This window comes from Littorina saxatilis, linkage group LG17 (assembly GCF_037325665.1).
Source record: "Littorina saxatilis isolate snail1 linkage group LG17, US_GU_Lsax_2.0, whole genome shotgun sequence".
NCBI lineage: Eukaryota > Metazoa > Mollusca > Gastropoda > Littorinimorpha > Littorinidae > Littorina > Littorina saxatilis.
The window spans coordinates 61,208,722-61,233,649 of NC_090261.1; the positions used below are offsets into that span (position 1 = coordinate 61,208,722).

The window sequence follows — 24,928 nt, forward strand, 5'->3', positions numbered from 1 at the left end:
AATCGAATTTTGAGGTGAAATCTATTAAATTTTACCACGAATTTCCTTCACTTGCAAGAAACTGACATGCTTTTCTTCCTTACATACGTGTACTTCTTTAATGAGTTTGACAACTTCGTTTCGGTCTCGAGTAGGCTATATATCGAATCAGAAAGATGAATGCCGAGGGAAAGCTGAATGCAAGACTGAAGCGCTGTCGTCCCCTTAAAAAAAAGGCAGCTGACTTCTGAAAACAGGCTGGGTATTACTCAAGTTTGGTACTACTCACTAGTCTTTCTATGGAAGTAGTGGTCCAGTGAACGATACCTTCCGCCTGTGGTACAACCTAGATATAAATGTCGCGTTGTACAAGATAGTTTACACGGGACTAAGGCATGTTCTGACCTAGTTCAAGCCGGCCTCAGAAACTGAAGTAGTCTGTCCCTGATCATCCGAGAACGGTCAAAGTGCGTCCGGCCAATTTGTTGGCTACTTGTGACAACGAGCACGCGCTTTATCTCCACGTCAGATAAAGTAACATCGACGCTGAGCAACTGTATCAATCATTCACAGTTCGAAAGTGATAGTGCGCGGTGGTCTATCGCATAGTGACGGCTTCTTGTCGCGAGGGTGGTTTCAGTGCTCTCCCTTGGTGGCAGTTTCCGTTGCAGGTGGCGCCGCTGGAAGACTGAAAGTCAGGCGGGTGTGGGGTTCCTGGCCGGCTTCGAACGTTCAGACAATCAAGTAAGATGTCAGACTTGTGGCGACGGATAGTCGCTCTCAGCGACCCACAACTGACCGCAGATTTTCAAAGAATATGTGGAATAAAGCTGCTGCATCACACCGAGCAAAATGGAATCGGTACATCAAAAAACAATGTCCGCAAATCATCGAATGTCAATGGATTTGCCGAGGAATGCCATGACTCACATAACGCGAAGACGAATGGTGACGCCCATCCAGTGAGAAATGGAGCTGTGCCGTGCCAGAATAGTTCCGCTGGTGTGTACGATTCATCTTTGAAGAAGAGACACGGAAAGAATGGCTACACTATCCACGACGTCGCTCAAAACGAAGACCGAAAAGCGCCCCACCAGCAGAACGGGACTGCATGTCAGTGCCAGCACGATTCCTCCAGTCCACTGACCAACGGCTACATTCACAACGGAGAAACACCAAAAGCTGGCAGTGATGACACGACCAAAAGTTCTATACATACACCCACATATGTCATTGCAAACAAGTTGTTGTACTACATCTTTTCTTTCGGTGCTAGCCTCGGCAATGAGATCTTCTACATTGTGTTCTTCAGTTTTGGCTTGTGGACCTTTAACAATAATGTGTCCAGAAGGGTCTCACTTATTTGGTGTGTGATAATGTACCTTGGCCAAGCAGCTAAAGATCTTATATGCTGGCCACGGCCAACATCACCCCCAGTGGTACGTCTAGAGGGAAGATATGAGCTGGAGTATGGCATGCCTTCAACGCATGCTATGGTTGGTGTGGTGATGCCTTTTGGGATGTTGTACTACACTTATGGAGTCTACGAGGTATGTGTACACTTTATTAATCATCAACTTTTGTTTGCTTAGTAATTCTGCTGCCGCAACGTTATATTATGCTTTAAACATAAAACATTTATCCCCGAGTACGCTAGTACAAGGGTCCAGCAGACTTTAATTGTGTGTGTGCACTGTGTGTCTCGACTTAACAGCTTATTGCTGGGAAACTACTGGGCGCAGTTCGTTCAAAAGTTGATACACTAACTTGATAATAGGTCTGATTGATCGTATTAAAACTTTATAATGTTACCTGGGACCTAAATGCGAAATAAACCACAAAAAAACGACTTGGCGGCAGGGGGAATTCGCGGAGCCACAGCCAGCCAGGCAGTCTCATAGAACAGCCGAACGCGTCACACATTGACGAGAAATATAGCGTCATAAAAAGATTACGTCACGGTCAAAAGTCTTTAACTTCTTTTTCTCGTGCGGTGTGTGTGTGTGTTCATTTTGTGCACATGTGTTAGTGTTTCTCTGTGTGTGTGTGTGTGTGTGTGCGTGCGTGTGCATGAGTCTGTACTCATGTGTGTGTGTGTGTGTAAGAGAGAGAGATAGTGAGGGAGAGAGAGTGTGTGTGAATGTGTGTGTGTGCATTTTCACTGTGATCAAATTACAAATAAAAGAGAAAGGCCAGTCACCACGCACATCCTCGGCTCGCATGCAATGTATTTATATAGCAAAGGGAATGCCTGTAATTCACACAGATCAATCACTTGGTCTTAAACGTGCACAAGACAAAAACTTTCATACTGGGGGAGCGAGCCAATCTGAAGAGTACTCGGGTCCAGCGCGAGCGTTTTTTATTGTATATATTTGTAGGACAGGATCAGAGATTTTCATTTTAACTGATTCAGTGATTGTTAAATAATACACACGGAAATGATTTGAGAACTTCCTATTGCACAACATAAGTTTTGACACAATATTAATAGTTCAGATTTTACAGCTCAGCTATTGCTAAAAGTAGAACTACAACACAAGCAATTGTCATACATGTACTCCTACTCCTAGTTGTGCCATAGAAACATCAGGACATTGCGAATCTCAGAAACTGGCCACATTAAATGATTAACACAAGGACCTGCTGTGGTTCCTGTTATTGATTAGCTGGATCAGTGTAGCTGGTCAGCATTCTCTGCATTCCCTCTGCCACACAGGTAATGTCAAATATTGTAGGTTCACACTTTTTTATGGACACTGCAGTGTGTGCTTTTTGATCACCTGGCTCTTTGGGGTGTAATCAAGCTGAGAGAACTATGATGATATTGACAGTGCATGCATTTTATACTGGTGTTTCACAGCAGGCATACAACTACAAGCTTGACAGTTACACAGCAAGGGAGAGGTTTTGTTCATACATTTACAAATCAAGCATTTTACTGCATGTGCCATATGGACCAGTATTCATACGAACCAGAGGATTCGCTGCAAAGTAGTGTCTTTGGAGATGTGCAGTATGTTTAGATCTATGTAATGTACCCAGAGCTGTCAACTGCTAGGATTTCTGCGTAGCATGCTACGTTTTAAGACAAATTGCTACACTGTCACGTCAGTCTGAAAAATGCTACGCTCAAACAAATAAACACAGGCATGCAAATTGCAACATTGAACAAGTTTCTTCTTTGTCCTGGTACTCATTTCTGATTCTCACTCCATGTAGCGGTCAGAATTTATGTCACAGAAATATTGTTGACACTGAAAAGTGGCACTGCAGACACTCTATTGGCCTTTAGGTTCCTTTTTTATTGATATGACTAATAGATTTGTAAATTCTTGTGCAAAAAATCCCAATTCTGGATGTGCAAATACATTTTAGACAATGATAGTTGATACACTAAAACACCATTTGTTACGCTGAGAATTCCAAAAAAAGTAAATTGCGACACAAGGTTTCATGAAGGTTGGCAGGTCTGTGTACCAGATCCACCAAAATGGTTCCAATACATACTTCAAAAAGCAACTCGAGTGTTTTCCCAGATAGTGTAATCATGTTGTTTTGGTTTACTTTACTTCGTCTGAAACAAACAGTGACTTTCTTATTTATCTAGATCTATGATTTCAAACAAATTCAATTACAATTGGTGGCCTGTTCTTTGTGAGCATCCAGTGATTTTAGCAAAACTGTGTGATTTGTTCTGTGTATGACTACATGTATACATGGAGGTTTGGTTTGACATTTTGACATCAATTTTCAGGCCTGGGAAATGATACACCTTTCGTCATAAATACGACGAAGTCCTTTTCTAATTGTGTAAGAAAAGAGCCTCCGTGTGCCCTTAAAAGTGCTTAAAACGGAACATTTTACCGTCGGTATGCCCAAATAACTTTTTACTCATTCCCAGGCCTGAATTTTACAGGGCTTGGCCGACTGATGTGACAAAATGATTGTTGAACTGTATGATGCTGTGTTTTCAGTACAACTTCTTCTTGGGGCTGATTCTGGCTTCTATCTGGTGTGTACTGGTCAGCTTCAGCCGCCTCTACCTTGGGATGCACAGCGTTCTGGTGAGACCTTTACTTTTGTCTGCTAATAACTTGAGATGGTCATGTTCCCATGTTTACTGAAGAAAGCCATAATTAATCAATAATTTCAAGTTCAACCCGAGAAGTTCCAAAATCGTATAATGTGACAGTGACGAATACAACCTTGTCAGGTCTTGCCCCAGTTTTTAAAAGCTATAGGCACCATGTGACCATACATTTATGTAAAACATTTAACAGAGCAAACACTGTCAGAAAATGTCATAGGTACTGTGACCCACAAAGAGAAAGTTTATATCACTCAGTCAGTCTGGCAAACAAAAAGACTGTAATTGTGACTGACAGTAACCCAAAAAGAAGTGAACATTGCAATCAATCTTGTTGGCTATCATCAGTGTTCACCTGCATAGACCACCAAAAGTTGGGTACAAATCATAACAAGTCGCGTAAGGCAAAATTACTACATTTAGTCAAGCTGTGGAACTCACAGAATGAAACTGAACGCACTGCATTTTTTCGCAATGACCATAGTCCGCCGCTAGTGCAAAAGGCAGTGAAAGTGACGAGCCTGTTTAGCGCGGTAGCGGTTGCGCTCTGCTGCATTGCACGCTTTACTGTACCTGTCTTCGTTTTAACTTTCTGAGCGTGTTTTTAATCCAAACATATATGTTTTTGGAATCAGGAACCGACAAGGAATAAGAAGATGAAATTGTTTTTAAAACGATTTCTGAAATTTATTTTTAATCATAATTTTTATATTTTTAATTTTCAGAGCTTGTTTTTAATCCGAATATAACATATTTATATGTTTTTTGGAATCAGAACATGATGAAGAATAAAATAAAAGTAATTTTGGATCGTTTTATAAAAAAATAATTTTAATAAATAAAATAAATAAATAATTACAATTTTCAGATTTTAAATGACCAAAGTCATTAATTAATTTTCAAGCCTCCATGCTGAAATGCAATACCGAAGTCCGGCCTTCGTCGAAGATTGCTTGGCCAAAATTTCAATCAATTTGATTGAAAAATGTAGGTGTGACAGTGCCGCCTCAACTTTTACAAAAAGCCGGATATGACGTCATCAAAGGCATTTATCGAAAAAAAGAAAAAAACGTCTGGGGATATCTTACCCAGGAACTCTCATGTAAAATTTCATAAAGATCGGTCCAGTAGTTTACTCTGAAACGCTCTACACACATACGCACAGACACACACACACACACACCATGACCCTTGTCTCAATTCCCCCTCTATGTTAAAACATTTAGTCAAGACCTGACTAAATGTAAAAAGGCACAGACAGAAAGTGGGGTAAATTTCTCAGAGATGTGTTCATGTATACAGTATAGGTGTTGTATGGAGAGCAATTTTTCACTGGATGATAAGTAATCAGGGCAAAGGTTGCATTGCCGGATGCAAACACTAGCAACCCTTAATGCAAACACTAGCAACCCTTAGACTTTGTAATTGGAGTGTCTTGCTGGGTCAATAATTGGGACCTTTATTTGCAGCTTATTTTCTTAAAGGCACAGTAAGCCTCCCGTAAACCATCACAAATACGGTCAGGCTTTTACACACAGTACAAACACCCTTTCATTTAAACACTCACCGATTGAGAACATCCTAGGTGCCCTCGGTAAAGAGCGAACAATTTTCAAAGAATTTATTTTTGCGTGGTTTATCTTACCCCTGAGCCATCGTGAACCCGTGTGATCCAGTTTCCCTTTTTCACAATGTAGTCGTCAGTCATTTGAATGCGACTCGATGTGAGATTATCTACAATAGCACGTTTTTATGCACGAAACAAACGGCTGTGGTTCACAAGAACTCTAGCGATGGCTTTTGACTGTTGAGAGGAACGGCGATATGCCGCATAAACCGTCGTCTCCTACGACCCTTGCGTGACCCTGCTTCCGGGCTTTTCTTTTTTCAAACTTTCACAACTTCGAATTGCACTGATCTTGTCTTGATGAAAAAAGAATTCTTTTATGATTAAAGAATGTTTGTGTAACAACTTAAACAAGCTAGATTTTAAAAGTTAGGTCTGGCGCAAAAACGCACCACGGTCCATAAACATTCTGATAATCATCGATCCACGGCTATCGCCAGTTTAAGGGAAGTAACTCATTTTTGACCTGAGTTCAGGATGGGTCCAAAAAGTGTTCGAGACAATCTGCAAAATTAATTCTTTAAAAATTGCTTGCTCTTTACGTAGGGCACCTAGGATGTTCCTGTTTGGTGAGCGTTCAAATGGAAGGGTGTTTGTACTGTGTGTAAAAGCCTGACAGTATCTGTGATGGTTTACGGGAGGCTTACTGTCCGGGCGTGATTTCCGGGATATTCATAACAGCCGTCCAGCACCAAAACGAGGCGCCATTGTTGTAAAGGGCCAAGTCCACGAAAATAAATTCTTTGATAATTTCTCACGCTCGACAGAAAGCAGCCAGGATGTTCCCGTTCGGTGAGCGTTTAAATGGAAGTATGCTTGTACTGTATGTAGACGCTCGGGGAGCTCTGTGATGGTTTACGGGAGGCTTACTGTGCCTTTAACCATTGACTGCAGGATTGTTAATGTTAAAATATGACTCAGCAAGACATTTTCTGCATGACTGCATTGTAGAGCTAAGTTTGAAATGAATTTGTACTTCACACATTTTTGAGTAAAGTGAAAATGAAATTATACGTTGAATTCAGACCCAAACGTTAGACCCTGATGCTGGAAGAGTTGTTTGCCTTTCCCAGGGATATGAGTTATGATTGTGGGTCCGTTATTTTTCTAACACCACATGGAAGTTTTTGGTTGTAGGGTGTAGCAGACCTGGGAACCCATACGATTTCGCCGTATTTTGTACGCATGATTGTCTAGAATACGATCAGTACGGTCAGTGGGAAAAAAATACGACCAGAACCATTCCTAGACTACTTTTCTTCACAAGCCCATCTCGAAGCCGATCCAGTATTTTGACACATGATTACAGTTTTTGTCAGTAAACATTGAAAAAAAGCATTTGTTTTAAATGTATAGGTAAACTTAATCAATGGTGTGACGGACGCGTGTGAAGCATGCTTTAATCATGGATGTTCATATGCTGTGTCCGTCGCGATATAACCTTGAATGGTTGAAGAAAACGACGTTAAACACCAAATAAAGAAAGAAATATGCTGTGTGGAGTACGCTCATTTTTCTGAAAATACACCAAGTTTGGTTGAGAATACTCCAAGTGCAAAACAGGGGTTCCCAGATCTGGTGTAGGTTTCTTTGGCAGCAGCCCCACTTTGCTGCAGACTTCATAAGAAATTAAATTGTGTATCATATATGCACACGCGCCAATTGTTACATCTTACACTGCCAGTAATGCGCAGAATATTTTTTCAAACTTCAATGTATTCTGCAATTTTAAGGAAGTGCACTTTAGAAGGACATGTTTTATGAAATGTTTTATCCACGCGCAACCACTCAGCAGGAACTGCTTTTAGTATTACAGATTGTAAAGAATGCAAATAGAGCCATTTGAGTTCTGTGTGAATGTTATGAAAAAAAAAGACGTGAAAAAGCCATTTAAATTTCCTGCATGGATAAATGTCCCTGTGGCCATTTGAGTTCTGTGTGAATGTTATGAAAAAAAAAGACATGAAAAAGCCATTTAAATTTCCTGCATGGATAAATGTCCCTGTGGCGTCTACAAGGTTCATTATAGGAAGCCAATGTAAATTGCCCTACTTGGGGTAATAAAAATCAGTGTTGCTTATGCGTCAACCCATTTTTTTAATATGTGTGAAGTGATAAATATGTGGTGAACTGTTTACTTGTGAAGAATCAATGAGAGGAGTTAGTAAGTAGCATTAAATCTTGAGACAGGTGGTCTGATATTATAGGGGGAGATGCTGTGTGCAGAGATGAAGGAAACTGTTGAAAGAGCATTGGTGTGGAACATCCTGGATGGCCATACCATTACAGTGAAACCCCCTCTATAAGACCTCCAAAAATCAGGTCCTATAATGGAGGGAATCTTTATAATGGAGTTAAATTCACAAAGGTTATGAACAGAGTAAGGTCTTAACAAGTCGCGTAAGGCGAAAATACAACATTTAGTCAAGTAGCTGTCGAACTCACAGAATGAAACTGAACGCAATGCAACGCAGCAAGACCGTATACTCGTAGCATCGTCAGTCCACCGCTCACGGCATAGGCAGTGAAATTGACAAGAAGAGCGGGGTAGTAGTTGCGCTGGGAAGGATAGCACGCTTTTCTGTACCTCTCTTCGTTTTAACTTTCTGAGCGTGTTTTTAATCCAAACATATCATATCTATATGTTTTTGGAATCAGGAACCAACAAGGAATAAGATGAAAGTGTTTTTAAATTGATTTCGACAATTTAATTTTGATAATAATTTTTATATATTTAATTTTCAGAGCTTGTTTTTAATCCAAATATAACATATTTATATGTTTTTGGAATCAGAAAATTATGGAAAATAAGATGAACGTAAATTTGAATCGTTTTATAAAAATTTTTTTTTTTTTTACAATTTTCAGATTTTTAATGACCAAAGTCATAAAATAATTTTTAAGCCACCAAGCTGAAATGCAATACCGAAGTCCGGGCTTTGTCGAAGATTACTTGACAAAAATTTCAACCAATTTGGTTGAAAAATGAGAGCGTGACAGTGCCGCCTCAACTTTCACGAAAAGCCGGATATGACGTCATAAAAGACATTTATCAAAAAAATGAAAAAAACGTCTGGGGATTTCATACCCAGGAACTCTCATGTCAAATTTCATAAAGATCGGTCCAGTAGTTTAGTCTGAATCGCTCTACACACACACACAGACAGACAGACACACACACACACACGCACGCACGCACATACACCACGACCCTCGTCTCGATTCCCCCTCTACGTTAAAACATTTAGTCAAAACTTGACTAAATGTAAAAAGGAGGAGTTCCACTGTGTTAGTCCATGTCAATTTTGTTAAGCTTAGGGTTCGTGAAATCTTAAACGGGAAGACTTAGTGCAGAAGTGAAAGTCCCAGCTAGTATGTAGACGTACTGAATTCAATGAGGGTGAAAAAATGGACCTGTTATGTGATGTACTATGGTGTGCATTTGTTAGTTGCTTTTACTCTTAAAGGCATATGTACGCGCTCCCGTGTTTACAAAGTGTAGTTTGCCCATAATCGATGTCAAACGCACCATAAGACCATGTAATGACGATATGTCGCCATGCGCGGACCATATACATGTATGCATTACAGCTTGTTTTAGAGTCTCAAAAACTTTGGATGTAAACAAAGACGCGGAGTTATTTCCCTTGCGTCAACGCTACCTCTGTTGGCAAATCTATAAATAGGACGATCCAGATCAAAATGAAAATTAACATATCTCAACATTGAAGGGGTCCTAGACCACAATATTTTGCAGGGAACTTAATTTAGCATGTCTCCAGCTGTTGGTAAAGCAATTAGCATGTATAGTCATCGAGTACATATGGCTTTAAGTAATCCATGTGATATCAAGACCACTGGTAGTCAGAGATGCTGTGAGTCCTCACAGTTTGACTGTCATTTTGCAAGGCTCAAAACCTTGAATTCACTAGGAGAAATGAATGAATAACACTTAGCAGTTTATCTTCATCAGAATTAGATTGAACTGAAAGATTGATGCAGAAGATATAGTTTCTCAAGCATATCATATCAAGCTAGTTTTAACCAGCCTAGCTTTAGACATTTGCTCAAGGCCTGAAGTAAAGATCTGTGTAAATGTGTGAATAGTCACTACTTGCTGGATCCCTTGTGCTACTAAAAAGGGCATACTACATAACGGGGCTATGGTTACTTCACCTCTATTTGCAGTAAGGCTGGTCAGCTCAGTGTCAATGTAAACATGTAGTTGTGTAGTGTTGAGACTGTTGGAACACTGACAGTCTAGTGTAGTTACACATAGAGCTGTTCTGTCAGTTTTGAGTCAGGACCCCACTAACCCCAGCAGTAGATAATTTCATCTACTTTGAGCACTGTGGTGAATCCCCCAGATAATGACTTGGCTGTTTACTGCTGACCCCTATACCTAGTTTGCATGTGACTGGCTGAACATGACAGCTTTGCCACTGACACAGGGCACAAAGGAAGTGAGTTGAAGTAGGTAGGCAGTGACTTTCCCCCAGGACAGTCATTAAAATCGCTCTTGAGTGAACAGTACATGTGTCCTCAAAGTTTGGGTGCTGCTGATATTTGGCAATGGGAACTCCCTATAGTTGTGTAGGTTTCTTAGAGTATAGATATGTGTGATATAGCTCAGTTGGTAGCGCGCTGGATTTGTATTCAGTTGGCCGCTGTCAGCGTGAGTTCGATCCCAGGTTCGGCGGAAATTTATTTCACAGAGTCAACTTTGTGTGCAGACTCTCTTCGGTGTCCGAACCTCCCCCCGTGTACACTACATTGGGTGTGCACGTTAAAAATCCCACGATTGACAAAAGGGTCTTTCCTGGCAAAATTGCTTAGGCACAGTTAATAATTGTCTACCTATACCCGTGTGACTTGGAATAATAGGCCGTGAAAGGTAAATATGCGCCGAAATGGCTGCAATCTACTGGCCGTATAAAATTTCATCTCACACGGCATCACTGCAGAGCGCCTAGAACTGTACCCACGGAATATGCACGATATAAGACTCATTGATTGATTGATTGATTGATTGATTGATAGATACAGTGGAACCTGTGATGAGAGGGCATCCTTTGAACAGACGAGAAGTACGGTTATACTGCAGATGTTCTTCCATTACACCAATCCTTCCGTCAAGTTCACTTAAATAGGTGACGACATTAATAAAGAGTACCCTCTGTTGTCTGTGAGACCTCAGAACAGCACTGTGTGTACAACTTCTCAACTCGACTTGTTAAATAAGCTTTTCAAGGTTGTTAGTTTTATCTATGCTTTAAAAAAAAAATCTACATGCCCTAATCTTCACATTGAAAAGTTGCAAACTGCCACAGTTTGCTTCGGACTCGAGCAGAACCTAGATCTTTTAAAAAGACAACCAAAGCTTAACTAGATTAAAAAGCAAGCTGTGATAACACACTGACTGCCTGAAGTCAGTGCAGTGGCACAAGTAATGAAGTAGTTCCTTGTTCCTTGTTTTGCATTGTTTGCTTCAGGTACAAGCCCTGACAGAACAGTGTCGTGTTTTTGTTTTTAAAACGTAGGGACATTTGTTTTTCCTGTGTCAAAAAAAAAAAGAAACAAGTCAAATGATGCGAAATCAAAACATTTAGCCTGCACATCAAAACTGATCTCAAAAGTTTTCACAGAGACGACCCTGACTGTCTCATGCACACACAAAAAAGAAAAAAATATGCATAAATGGGTTTTGTTGGTTTTTGATACAAACATAACCATATCTCTATTTTTTTGGATTCAGGAAAAAGTAAAGAATGCAATGAAACCACTTTAGTGGCTGTACTGTATTTTCCGGGTCATAAGGCGCGATTTTTTTCCTGAGTTTGGCCCCTGCGCCTTGTTGGAAGCGCCTAATGTATGAAATACAAAACAAACAAAAAAATGGGGAAAAAAACAAACAAAACTCCATCTCCAATAAAAAAAATTCGGTGAGCATCAAAGAGACCGCCTGAGTACCAGTCAAACAACTTGTGATAATGCATGTTTCAGCTACTAGGTACTACCCTGGCCAAGTTTCCTCTCAAGACATCAAAGAGACCCCCCATAGGTTAAACTCTGTCACTGACCCCGGTGCAGGAAGTGTGTCCTCTCTCAGATATGACAGGGGAACCACCTCTCATAGCTAAAACTGGGTCATTGACTCCTGGGAAGAAGGTCAGTGTATTTTTTTTTTTTCATAAACAACGTTGGGAATATGATGTGTTCAGTTTCATAAACTTCTGTCCAATAGTTTTCCAGGAGTTGCTCTACACACAAGTACACACACAGGCGTGCACACACACACACACACACACACACACACACACACACACACATACAGTAAAACCTGCATCTAGCGGACCCTTATTTCGGCGGACACCTTTGCATAACGGACAATTCAAGTGAGGACGGATGTATTTTACTCTCAAAAACACCTTAAAAGAGCGAACACCTCAAAGGCGCGGACGCGGACACCCTTTTTTGGTCCCGATTGGGTTCGTTAGCTGTCAACAACGGACAAACCCTTGAAGCAGACAGCTTTTAGCAGACGCTGGTCCGCCATCTTGGTTCTGCAAATACAATCTCGCTGGCGATGTGAACGCGCGAGAAGCTTATTTTGTAAGCCAATGACAGCACTTGAAAGAAGTTGATTTGTGTATGGTGCATGCTCATTGGTCGATGCCGTGAACTCACAAACATTTCGGGTTTCTACTTTCTGTACTGTGATGCATCTTCGTCTCATTCTTCGTCTTCGTCTCATCATGCCAAAACGAAAAATGTTGACTTTAGAAGAGAGAGTCGATGTCATAAAGACCGTTCGAAAAGTTGCTGATTGGCTGAATTGCGGAAAAACTCAAAATTTCAACATAAAAGCTGATCGAACACAAATTCTCAGTCAGTGGGACTTCGGTGCCAGATCGACGGCAAAATGTGTTAGAGAAGAAAAACAACCTATGATGAGTTGAACGAAGAACTCTTCGAGTGGTTTTCAACAGCTCGATCAAAGAATCTTCCAGTGAATGGCCCATTGCTTCAGATAAGAAACCGATTGCACCTCTCTCTCTCTCGCTCGTTCTCTCTGTCTCTGTCTGTCTGTCTGTCTCTCTCTCTCTCTCTCTCTCTCTCCTTTTCTTTGAACAAAAAAACCCAAAAAAACAAAACGTGCGGGCTTCAAAACAGTTTTAATAATCACTGAGGCAAAAAAGAATCAGTGACTGTTGGTTTTTGTTGACGCATTCATATTCACAAGAAAGGACACCTTGCTACAAAGGACAATGGCAAGGCTCCCCAAGAGCGTCCTTTGCTCGCAGGTTTTACTGTATATATACTTGAAGACCAAAACTAAGGTTTCAAAGGGGTGGTAGTACAATGTAATGCATACGTTCACTAGACATCTAGAAGTATAATAGATGAGTGTGAGACTGAGAGGGTTAAAGTGTATGTACGCTACTTCTCATGAAAGATGGTGCAATGACTGCACTCACTCCATTTCTGAACACCTTAAACGCCTGTCAGCGAGTCATTGTGCTTAATTGTAGGCTCTCCACAAAAAGTTTTGTTTGCACAGTTATTCGTCTAGTCATTTTGCGTACTCACTGACATCTGCGTGACACACAAGAATAAACAAAACTGTACAGTCTTTCTGTTGACTCTTTCTGTTCAGCACTATTGATCACACCAGTTGTTTGCAGTTCACGTTCTCTGCAGTTTCGCATAATGACAATGTGTTGCAGACTTGAAATAAATAAATAAAGGACCATACTCTTTTGTCTGTTTCACTTTGTTTTGGTTTCAGCGTGTTTTTATTAATTTCTTGTATTAAGCGTAAAAACAGTAACAACATTAACAACGTTAACAAGCAGACTGTTTTAAAAGTAGGTGTTACTTTTGATGCTGAATGCTTAAATGTGACAGCTTGCACTGTCAAACTAGAAATGTTGTCTCTCTGCATTTCAGTTTGGACATGAAGCCCAGTCCATATAAGTATTTCCTCACTTTATTCAAACACACACCCGTACCCTGATACCTCCACACTTCCCAGATCTTGCCTTAGATAGTGATATATGTGAGTCGTGACCATGAACTGTATTCTGCCACAGGACATTCTGTTACCAAGACCTCACAATTGGTAATGATCCATGTGACCTTAGGCCATGCTTTACTACAGGACATTCTGTTACCTACATGTCACAAGATCTCATGATCTACATGTACTTGAGCCATACTTTATTGCAAGACATTCTGTTACCTAGAACTCACAAGATCTCATGATCTACATGTACTTGAGCCATACTTTATTGCAAGGCATTCGGTTACCTACATCTCACAATAGCTAATGATTTGAGTGACGTGCTCTGTTACAGGACATTTTATAACCTAAATCTCACAATGGCCAATGATCTACATGACCTTGAACCTTGCTGTGTTGCAGGACATTCTGGTGGGGATCGTGGGGGCCTTCGTCATCATGATTTGCTGCATTCCCTTTGTGGAAAGGGTGGACTGCCTGCTGGTGGCCCACCCCTGGTGTTTCCCCACCCTGAACATCGTGGTCATCGGCCTGTGCATGGCCTACCCGGAGCTTAAGATATGGTCCACGGCGCGTGGCGATACCACGCAGGTCCTGGCCGTCTTCTCGGGGATCTACCAGGGCCTGTGGTACATGGGCCAGACCGCCAGCCCGCAGATAGCAGAGGCTGCCGTCAGGTCAGCCTACACGGGCTGGGCGGGGGTTGCGGCGGCCGTGGGGCGGCAGCTGCTGGGCATCGTGGTGCTGGTGTTCCTGCTGGAGGGGCTGAAGAAGGCGGTGATCTACGTCATGTCCACCCTGCTGGGCATGGACCCCAAGGACCCCAAGAGCAAGCAGCACCTGGGGGTAGAGCTGACCTACAAGTACATCGGCTACTACACCACCGCCTTCTGCGCCGGCTACGTCATGCCCGCCATCTTTCTCTACCTGGGCTGGCATCGCCGCGACTACCTCACCGAGATTTACAACCACTCCCACCACTTTGGCCTGTAGAGTGCGCCAGGTGGTCTTCCTTCTGTCCTCACTACACCTGCCTTTCTGCCTGTCCGCCAGGTGCACAACTGCAGGCAAGTAAGGTGGGAATGATGTGACTGACAACCCTTAGTGTCTTGACAATCACAAGGACAGCCGGTTTTACTGGTCAGATGGGACAGTACTGTTAAATTCACTTTTTTTATATCTGATTAAAAACGGAATTCATTCTCGGCTGAGAAATAAGCCGTGTTCTGACTGTTTAGCATGTTATTTTTTTCTTGGGAAATCTTAGATGCATTTAAACAAAATTAATTTGCAAATGTGGTTACTGGTTAAAGGAAGATATCTTAGCTGTGTTAGCATTTGTCTTTTTTTCTCCCTAAAGGACAAAGATTGATATTTTCTCTGGAATCTTTTAATATTTGTATGCACTTATATTCTGTAAGAATGTATTCTTTGATTTACTTGATTTTGCCATGGACAAATGCTGGCAAAAGCAACAAAGGGAAAGATTACTGTGCAACTGTATTACAGATTTATCACTTTCCAAGCTAGCACCATTATTTCAGGTCTGGGTTTATGTTGTGTGGAAGGTTGCTTGCCAGCAATAATAGTAGAGGTAATCTTGATAGAGATGGTGTCTACCAGACAGAGAGAGTCCTGAATGGAGAACTGAGCAGAAAGTTGCACTCGCAGGGCTACGTACTTGTGAGTCAGTTTTGTTATGATGGAATAAAGCTAAATCTAAACAACGAAGTGACTGTGGTAAGATGAACAAATTGGAATAAAGCAATAAAGAATTGAGTATTGAGGCACTGCTGAGTTTATTTAGCTGCTGAAGGTAATGACAGCATGAAAAGCCACAGACAGTTTTTATTTTATTTAACAGGATCATGATTATAATTTTGGAGCATATTAAAAAAAATTGAGAAAAAAAGGTATTAAAAACAAATTTCAGGAACCAGTGTGTCTTTTGACAATCATATTTTGTTATCTGCAAGCACTTTTCCCTGTTCGGTTCTGCACTGTGAAGGCGAAACTTCTATTGGAAATCAGATGTTGTTTTATCTCTGAAGCTGACATCATTGTCTGATAGTGAGATATTGCCTTATTCTATGATTGGCCTTTGACTTTGATGTTATTGAAACAAGTGTGTCAAGTATAATGATAATGAGCACCTAGGTCAGAAACATTGGTCTCACAAGGCCATTTTATTTTATCAATGTGTTTGTCTTTTATTTGGAAATTTGTTCTTTTCTTGTTTGAATGTGGTTACTTGATCATCTTTGGTGATTTGAATTTGAATGTATGATTTCAATGAATGGAAAATTCAGTACATGTCAAATGTTTCATGCGTAGCTATCTTTGGGTGTTTTTCCTGTAAGTACATGTTATCATGAAGTAAAGCTATAAATATAACCTACTATGAAATCAGACTTATGTGGTTTAAAAAAACCACATTTTGGTCTAATCTTTGAATTGGAGCAGTTCATCACTGAAGCCAAGTGGAGAGTTGTTGGAGTCAGGAAGGGTTGATAGACCAAAGTTCCTCTTCTCTGACTAGCCTTGAGATGAATCTATACTTCTAAATGAAGTAGCAAACTCATGCATGGCATGTTCCCACCGTTTCCTCATATGTGTATGTTTTCCAGCTGTAAATAGTTCCGACTGTCCCTGGCCAGATTGGCGCAATAAAATGGGGAGCTCCTTGTTACATGCAACTAAATGTCTGCGTTCAGTGATGTCGATTATGTAATTGTTTTATTAAACGTTGTGGCAAATGACACTGTCTGAGCAGTATTGGTTCCATTGTGGTGGGAAAACTTCTGTTCTCTGCAGTTGACTTGGCATTTTGAGTTCACCTTTGAATCAATAATTGGTTTGAATGTGAAACGGGGTGAAAGTCTGTGTATTAGATGAGTTTTCACAAACTTCGTGACCATACTATGCAGTACAATGTACTAGTTACGCCATTCTTTTGAGTCCTTCAGCTTTGCTGGAGGACGTTACTGAGTGTATGAGAGAGAGAGAGAGAGAGGGGGGAAGAGAGGAACGCACAAGGGTAACTTTCTTAATTTTGTTAATAAAACAGAATTGTGTAGCTTGTAAATGTGGAGTTCAGTAAAACAGAGAGAGAGCGAGAGGAGCACTCAGTCTTAACCAGGAAAACATAAATGATGACCCATATTTTATTCATTGATGTTGAGCAATTTCTTGTGCATAAGTTGGGGTTTCTGTTCTTCAAAGGTGAAATGATTGTTGTACTTATTTGTGTATATGTGCCGTGTGTGATGTTATAAGGTTCTGTGGTTGTGTACATACTTCTGTTCTTGTTGGACATCAAATTACCTACGCAGATGTTTGATGAGATCTGAAACATAAACATTTTCTTTACAGTTGTTTTGTAGTAATTTATCAAAAGTTGATATATTTTATCACCAGCATTTCGCATAATATTTTCCAGTAGGAACTAAAGTAAATATGCCTGACCCAAACCCATCTGTATCTTACGTTACAGTTGAGCGTACGACAGAGAGATGTAAAACATTGCCCCCCCATGACAGTTTATGTTCTTTTTGAGCAATGGTTAATGAATATCTTTACACCTTGGTGTCTATGTGTTGAGATTTTTGAAACAGAAACATTTTTCTAACAGTGACTTTGCTTTGATTCTGAAGACAAATCTTTCTTTTCTCAGAATATTAATCAACAAACCCAACCTCTTACATCACACTAGGGCAGGATGCATTCATATTTATTTGCTATTATGAGTTGTTCTCATGGTTGCAGTATATGTGGATTTTGAATCAGTGCGAAAATCTGAGAAAAAGTAGAGTGCGATATGTGTGTGTGTGATCAGTTTGAGTGAAAATACTCTGTACAGTTTTCATGCAATCACAAAAGCAAGTTCATGCCATTGTACTTCTCTGGCTTTGTTCGATCACTCTTTTTTTCAACATGAATGTGATACACCATCTTCCATTGTGACTTGGTTTTTCTTTGTTTTGGTTTATTTTTTTGTTTCTGTATTTCTTTGCACTGGTGTGCATGCTTTTGATGCATGCTTTGTTTCACTTTTGATACATGTATTTTATTTGTTCAGTTTTAAATTTTCCTTTTTGGTCGGATGTTTGTTGTTCTTACGCTTAGTGCAGTCTTAACAATCATTGCTTAAGTCCATTACACAAGAGTTTTTGTTTTCAATTTTATTATGCTTTTTCATTTTTACTGCAGTTTTAATTTTACTCTTGTTTGCACAGTTTTCACAATCACAGCCAAAGCTAATTTCTGAGAATGAAGGGTCAGAATTAATTGCATCAGAATGAAACTTCTCCCCCCCTTTCCCTGTCGCGATATAACCTTCGTGGTTGAAAACGACGTTAAACACCAAATAAAGAAAGAAAGAAAGAATGAAACTACAGCATGTAGCATCAGGTGTTTGACCCTTTCAGGAAAAGGAGCTTTAGTCACCAGATTTGTTTGAGCAAGTATAGATTAATTATCTGTTTTGATTTTCGATCTTGAAACACTTTTCTTACCCCCCGCGGGTTAGGGGGAAGAATTTACCCGATGCTCCCCAGCATGTCGTAAGAGGCGACTAACGGATTCTGTTTCTCCTTTTACCCTTGTTAAGTGTTTCTTGTATAGAATATAGTCAATGTTTGTAAAGATTTTAGTCAAGCAGTATGTAAGAAATGTTAAGTCTTTTGTACTGGAAACTTGCATTCTCCCAGTAAGGTCATATATTGTACTACGTTGCAAGCCCCTGGAGCAATTTTTGAGTCACTTGAGAAAAAGTGACTCTATGTAATCAGTCAGTGTTAGTCTGTCCGGCCGGCCGGCCGGCCGGCCGTCTGGCCGGCCGTCCGTAGACACCACCTTAACGTTGGACTTTTCTCGGAAACTATCAAAGCGATCGGGCTCATATTTTGTTTAGTCGTGACCTCCAATGACCTCTACACTTTAACGATGGTTTCGTTGACCTTTGACCTTTTTCAAGGTCACAGGTCAGCGTCAAAGGAAAAATTAGACATTTTATATCTTTGACAAAGTTCATCGGATGTGATTGAAACTTTGTAGGATTATTCTTTACATCAAAGTATTTACATCTGTAGCCTTTTACGAACGTTATCAGAAAAACAAGGGAGATAACTAGCCTTTTCTGTTCGGCAACACACAACTTAACGTTGGGCTTTTCTCGGAAACTATAAAAGTGACCGGGCTCAAATTTTATGTGAACGTGACTCATTGTGTTGTGAATAGCAATTTCTTCCTGTCCATCTGATGCCTCATATAATATTCAGAACTGCGAAAGTGACTCGATCGAGCGTTTGCTCTTCTTGTTTGATTAGTGCTTTTGTGAACAAGAAACAATTAACAAGTGGCTCTATCCCATCTTCCCCCTTTCCCCGTCGCGATATAACCCTTCGTGGTTGAAAACGACGTTAAACACCAAATAAAGAAAGAAAGAAAGACTTTTCTTAAACATAGGTAGTGGTTTATACTTGATAAGTTGATTGGAAGCATTTTTTGTGGACAGTATGTGTCCGCCAAGTCGGAGGAAAAGATGTGTTCAAGGAATTTTCATTCAGCTAATCTGAAGCTTTAAAATTGTTTCCTTCCCGGGATTATTAACTAGACATCTCCGACAGTATTTAATTTGTTATCCATGCTTGTGCATGCCTCTGCTTAACGCTATCAGACCTTTATTCTATCATTTCCAAACTTTATGCAAGATATTCTTATCTACCGAAACAGGGTGATCCTAACCTCAAATTAATCTGGCCACCTTATTGGTGACATACTAATCTTTGCATCTCAGAAGAGCATTAGCTGCCTTTGATGAATGAGGTAATGTTGGCTATCTTTCCTGATTGTGTACTGCCTGCCACCATATTTAGCTGCTTTATGACGGCTCAAGTGATAACCTACACTCCAATGCCCGATAGCAGCTGCAGGTTAATGATACTGCAGCAGCAGCAGTTAAGTAATAGCAGGCAGTGGTCAGGCCGATGGCTAAAGGTATCAGCTGAAGTGATAACCTACACTCCAATGCCGGATAGCAGCTGCAGGTTAATGATACTGCAGCAGCAGCAGTTAAGTAATAGCAGGCAGTGGTCAGGCCTTGGTGTAGCCAGTCCAGATTGAGCCTCTATTGACTGGGATCTATCCCACCCATGATATTCGTACAGTGTTGACTGATTGTCCAGCAGATAACGTTAAGGCAGAGTGTATGTTGTGGTGGGCTGTTTAAAGCTACATGTATCTGCTTGTCCTATCTTGGCTGATTGAACTTTCCTCTTGTTACGTACATCATAGGGTTGTGGTCAAAAGTTGAGGCTCCAAAGGTGCAAGATCAAATAGGCCTGCATCATGTGCCAGAAGTCTGGTGATTAGATAGATGACCCTGGCCAAATGAAACGATTGCATTGAATCGCTTCATTTTGAGAGAAACATACAGATTGTCAAAAACAGTCACAAACCATTGTACAATTATATCCCCCAAACCTCAAGTGAATGTTCTTATTTAATTTAGCTTCTGTTAATCAGATATCTTTACTGTCATGCGTTCATGGGGTTTTAAGCTTCAGTGTATTATTGTAATACTGTATTGCAAGAACTACTGTCTCATTGTGTAGTCATTGCATTTAATTTTTATTCTAAGTCCAAAGTCGGTTCACAATCATACTTTTCCTCGGTTTGACCAATCTTGTTTTGTAGTCATTTGGTGAAACAGTTGACAGCTTTAGAATCGATTGACATGTTTTCCTAGTTTTGTGATACTTGTTTTATACAAGACTTTAATCACCTGGTACTGTCAATGCTTTAAAATGAAGCAAATTGTTACAGAACACATCACTTTGTTGTTTGTTGTGTGTGTGTGAGTACTGTTTTGATGTCAAGTTTCTAATAAATGAAATGTGTCTGGCATTGATTGTTTGTTGTGTGTGTGTGAGTACTGTTTTGATGTCAAGTTTCTAATAAATGAAATGTGTCTGGCATTGATTGTTTGTTCTTATTGTGTTTTCCTGATCTATTGCAACAATGAACTGAACATTTTGTCATGTGACGTGGAACTTTCAACCAAGTATTGCATAACGCCTTTTTTATTCTTTGTACAGTGTAAAGATCAATCTTATTTTTTTGTTACAAACAAGCGATGCAATGTGTAAATGGGACGGTTTTGGCCAAATCAGAGTTGACTGAACAAATTGAAGTTGCTTGCATGCATACACTTATAACGGCTCAAACATTGTACAGATTTTTTTCTCCCAACGTATCTTGTCTTTTTTTTTAATCTTTATTTATTTATTTTTTTTGTCTCTATAAACAGACGGTATTCTCAGGCACAGTAATCATCAACAGGGTGTGTCAGTGAGCGGCAATGCTTGTGGTGGTTATCTATTGTGATGTGTTAAGTGCAATCCAATACAAAACAAAGCTACATGGGGTTGGCCGATGTGCTGGACGGTGAAATAAACTTGGTGCAATGGATGTGTGTGCGGAGATGTTGTATGTTACATGTACACTACAGTAAAAAACATGTACTTCTGCTTGTGGGTCCTTTAACAAAATTGTATACTCATGCCAAGCACGTTTTCAATGCTGCAGTGGTTTTTGTCCCTTCCCTTTCTTTTGAGAGTAGCCATTAACTTAAGTCTATTCGACAATTTTTGTTATCACATTTTCTTACCTTAGGCGAGTTGGAGCATGCGATGATCACACCTACTATTGATGCACTGCTGATGAAAAAGAAAATCTTGGGGGATGGGAAGCCGTTTGATTTACTGGCACTAGTTTTTCTTGGGGCAACCGCATACAGGTTGAGCTTGGCAAATTTGATGATTGGTTGAATGCTAAATCACATGCAAGTTAGGTATGGTGTAAGTCTAAGAACATCTGTTTATGAACCTTTTGGGACCGAGATGATTGTTAGAACCAGAGTTCAGCAGATAATAGTGCAGTTTTTTTTATTTTTTTCCTTCTTCTCCAGAGGATTTCTTTTGCATTTACCGAGCTGTGATGACCACAAGTGTTCTTTTGCTTTCTTTCTTTCGTCTGATTCTTTGTTGTGAAGTTAATTGACTTCACAACAAAACATAATTGACTTCAATCTAAGACTGCGTTTTTGCGATAACTATTTTGTTTAATTTTTGCCAATCAGTTTCTTTACATTAATATCAAGCAAAAATTATAGAATCAATTCAGTAAGAAAATATTTACAGATTGTGTAGGGATGTCAAACTTGTCACAGGGTTCGTACAGGTCATGGAAAACCTGGAAAGTCATGGAATTTGATTTTTAATTTTCCAGGCCTGCAAAGTCATGGAATTTCAATTCAAGTCATGGAAAGTCATGGAATTTAACAAAAATAAGAAAGAAAGAAAAATCAACCTTTAGCACGCCAGCGGCGATTTTCGTTGCCCAGCCATTCCCCCCCCCCCCCCCCCCCCCTTTGCCAGCCAGCAGCGATTTGCGTCGCCAGCACAAGGCTTGTTCGTATGACCAACTTCTCGTTCGTATTTGCATACGAGAATAACGGTATTTTTAACGGCACTTGAGCCAAAGCGAGGCTCACTTCCTTCCGTTTTCTCGTCGTGTCGTCTGCGCTGCATTTGAGTCGGTTTCATCGAAGTTTTCTGCTTTTGTTTTTCCTTTAGCGCTTCGACAAGCAAGATGGAGGATAATGAGTTTGAAACTTTCTTTCGGGTTGTTTCTTGACAACAAAAAGTATGCGGAATTGGAACGAATTACCGAGGAAGATCTTCGCAATGAACTGTGTATCGCGGTGAAAAAAAATGACAGTTCGTCAAGTCACAGTGACGGTTACGAAACGGAATTTACGAAAGTGCAGATGGATACAAACAGTGGCTGGTCCAGTTTAGTGAAATGACAGGACCAGCAAACATTACCGATAATCTGACTGCGTAGCAAATGCTTGACTTGCTTGTCGAAGAGACACTGCGTAGAAACTGACTCAAATTCAGTGCAAAGCAAGCCAGTGTCAAAACTGGCAGTGACAAGACGTAAAAAGTTTGCGTGTTCGGAAATGGCGACCTGTGGATCTAGTCATGGAAAATGTTATTGAGGCTCATGGAAAGTCATGGAATTTTGTTTCTAAAAACCAGTGGGGACCCTGTTGTCAGATGAACCTTCTCGGTTGTGCAGGTCACCTTGAATTTCCAGTTTTCTTATGCTTTTCATTTTTTGGGAAACATTAAGAGTAGTAGGTAATGACCCGATAGTGACATTACAAATTTAAATTGTAACCTTTTGTTCTCTCTCTCTCCCCCCCCCCCCCCCTGCTTCATTTTAGACACTTATTTATATGCTAATCTGATGGGTTAATCTTGTCTAGACACCTAAGCAGTAGTACCTTCTACCTGAAGTGTTTAAAATCATCACTTTCTGAAAAAAAACCTCTTCCCCTGTTGTTGATGCTAAGAATTTTCAGACATCAGGTAAATGAAAGTGGACTATGCCTTGTATGATACTTTGCACACAAGCCTTGGGTATATTCCTGATGCACATTCTTTGTAATTACGCTATAAATGGATACCAAAATGACCTGGTTTTACTCTGGACATACAGGATTTTGGAATTTACTAGTAACCAGTACACTTTGAATTTTCATTCAAATAGAAGTAACCACTAGAGGAAATACTAGAATAATGTCAAAGCAAAGGAATTGTGCATGCTAACCTAAACCTAGGTTTTACATTTGGAAATGCTGATTTGAAGATGTCAAAATGCACAGATGTTTCATGGGATAAATGTTCAGTCAACTCAATGTGGGCAAAAACTGCAAAGGCAAAATATTTCATCTCACCAGAGCGATCAGGAGAGTCTTAGTAATGAGCAGCGGTAAGTTGTTCCGGCAGGCTGAAATGCAGTGTGTGGACAAACAATCTAATGTTGAAGTTTTCTTGAATGTTATTGAAACTATCCCTTTGAAACTGTACACACTGCTAGGTTTTGATGACCTTCAGACATAACCTAAGTTTGGTTGACCTTTGTCAAATGTCAAGGTCACTGCGAGGTCGAGTTTGGGTCAAGAAAGTGGAAAACTATCAATTTCTCAAAAGATTTATTAAGCTAGAGCTCTGAAACCTCACACACTTTCAGAGTTGAGGAACTCAAGACATGACACAAGATCTTTGAAAATTCCATTGCTTCAAGGTTTGACAATCTCTGGACATGACCAAAGTCTGGTTGATCTTGTTCAAGTTTCAGAAGGGGTCGTGTTCAGGTCAATAAGTAGGAATTTATCATTTTCTTGAAAGCTAGAGCACCAGATACTTCTGAATCAAATAACGTAGGCCTACGACGAAGTTGAATTGGAAGAGCATTTGCTTTTGGCACATATACACCTAATTTATATTGTAAAAAAGGATGTTACAAGTAGTCAACTTAACAGATTTCTGAAAAATTCTTGCATCACAGGTTATATTTTGCCTTTGGTTGTTTCTGTTTTATTATTTCATTTTTAGGTTTTGCTCACTTGTTTGTTGTTATAGTTATACTGTATAGTTCTTGAAATCAGATTTGAATAAAAACAGGATTTTTGACTTCTGTTTGGTGTTTTATCTTTGTGTATGTCTGTCTTCTGTATTGTAATCTTGTGGCACGTTGCTGGCTGTGTTGAGTTTGCTTTTTACATTCAGTCAAGTTTTGACTAAATGTTTTAACATAGAGGGGGAATTGAGACGAGGGTCGTGGTGTATGTGTGTGTGTGTGTGTGTGTGTGTGTGTAGAGCGATTCAGACTAAACGACTGGACCGATCTTTATGAAATTTGACATGAGAGTTCCTGGGATAGATATCCCCGGATGTTTTTTTCGATAAATACCTTTGATGACGTCATATCCGGCTTTTTGTAAAAGTTGAGGCGGCACTGTAACACCCTCATTTTTTAATCAAATTGATTGAAATTTTGGTACAGCAATCTTCGACGAAGGCCGGACTTTGGTATTGCATTTCAACTTGGTGGCTTAAAAACTAATGAATGAGTTTGGTCATTAAAAATCGGAAACTTGTAATTATTTTTCTTTTTCATTAAACGATCCAAAAATAATTTCATCTTATTCTTCGTCATTTTCTGATTCCAAAAACATATACATATGTTATATTTGGATTACAAACAAGCTCTGAAAATTAAAAATCTATGAAAATTATGATTAAAATTAATTTTCCGAAATCGATTTAAAAACAATTTCATCTTGTTCCTTGTCGGT

At 39.9% G+C, this 24,928-nt stretch overlaps 1 protein-coding gene across 1 annotated transcript; it reads left to right on the plus strand.

The window, feature by feature from the left end:
• Positions 1-553: 553 nt before the first annotated feature.
• Positions 554-24,263, plus strand: LOC138951975 (sphingosine-1-phosphate phosphatase 2-like). The gene is made up of 3 exons (XM_070323544.1): positions 554-1,529; positions 3,957-4,046; positions 14,122-24,263. Exons 1-3 carry the CDS (start codon positions 729-731, stop codon positions 14,710-14,712), a joined length of 1,482 nt encoding a protein of 493 aa, XP_070179645.1. The 5' UTR covers positions 554-728; the 3' UTR covers positions 14,713-24,263.
• The last annotated feature ends 665 nt before the right edge of the window (positions 24,264-24,928 follow it).

Bases quoted from the DNA above. Each gene is read 5' to 3' on its own strand.
- LOC138951975 (XM_070323544.1), top strand. From the start codon at position 729: ATGTCAGACTTGTGGCGACGGATAGTCGCTCTCAGCGACCCACAACTG. The intron at 1,530-3,956 runs GTATGTGTACAC...CTGTGTTTTCAG, and splicing joins ACACTTATGGAGTCTACGAG to TACAACTTCTTCTTGGGGCT. The intron at 4,047-14,121 runs GTGAGACCTTTA...GCTGTGTTGCAG, and splicing joins TTGGGATGCACAGCGTTCTG to GACATTCTGGTGGGGATCGT.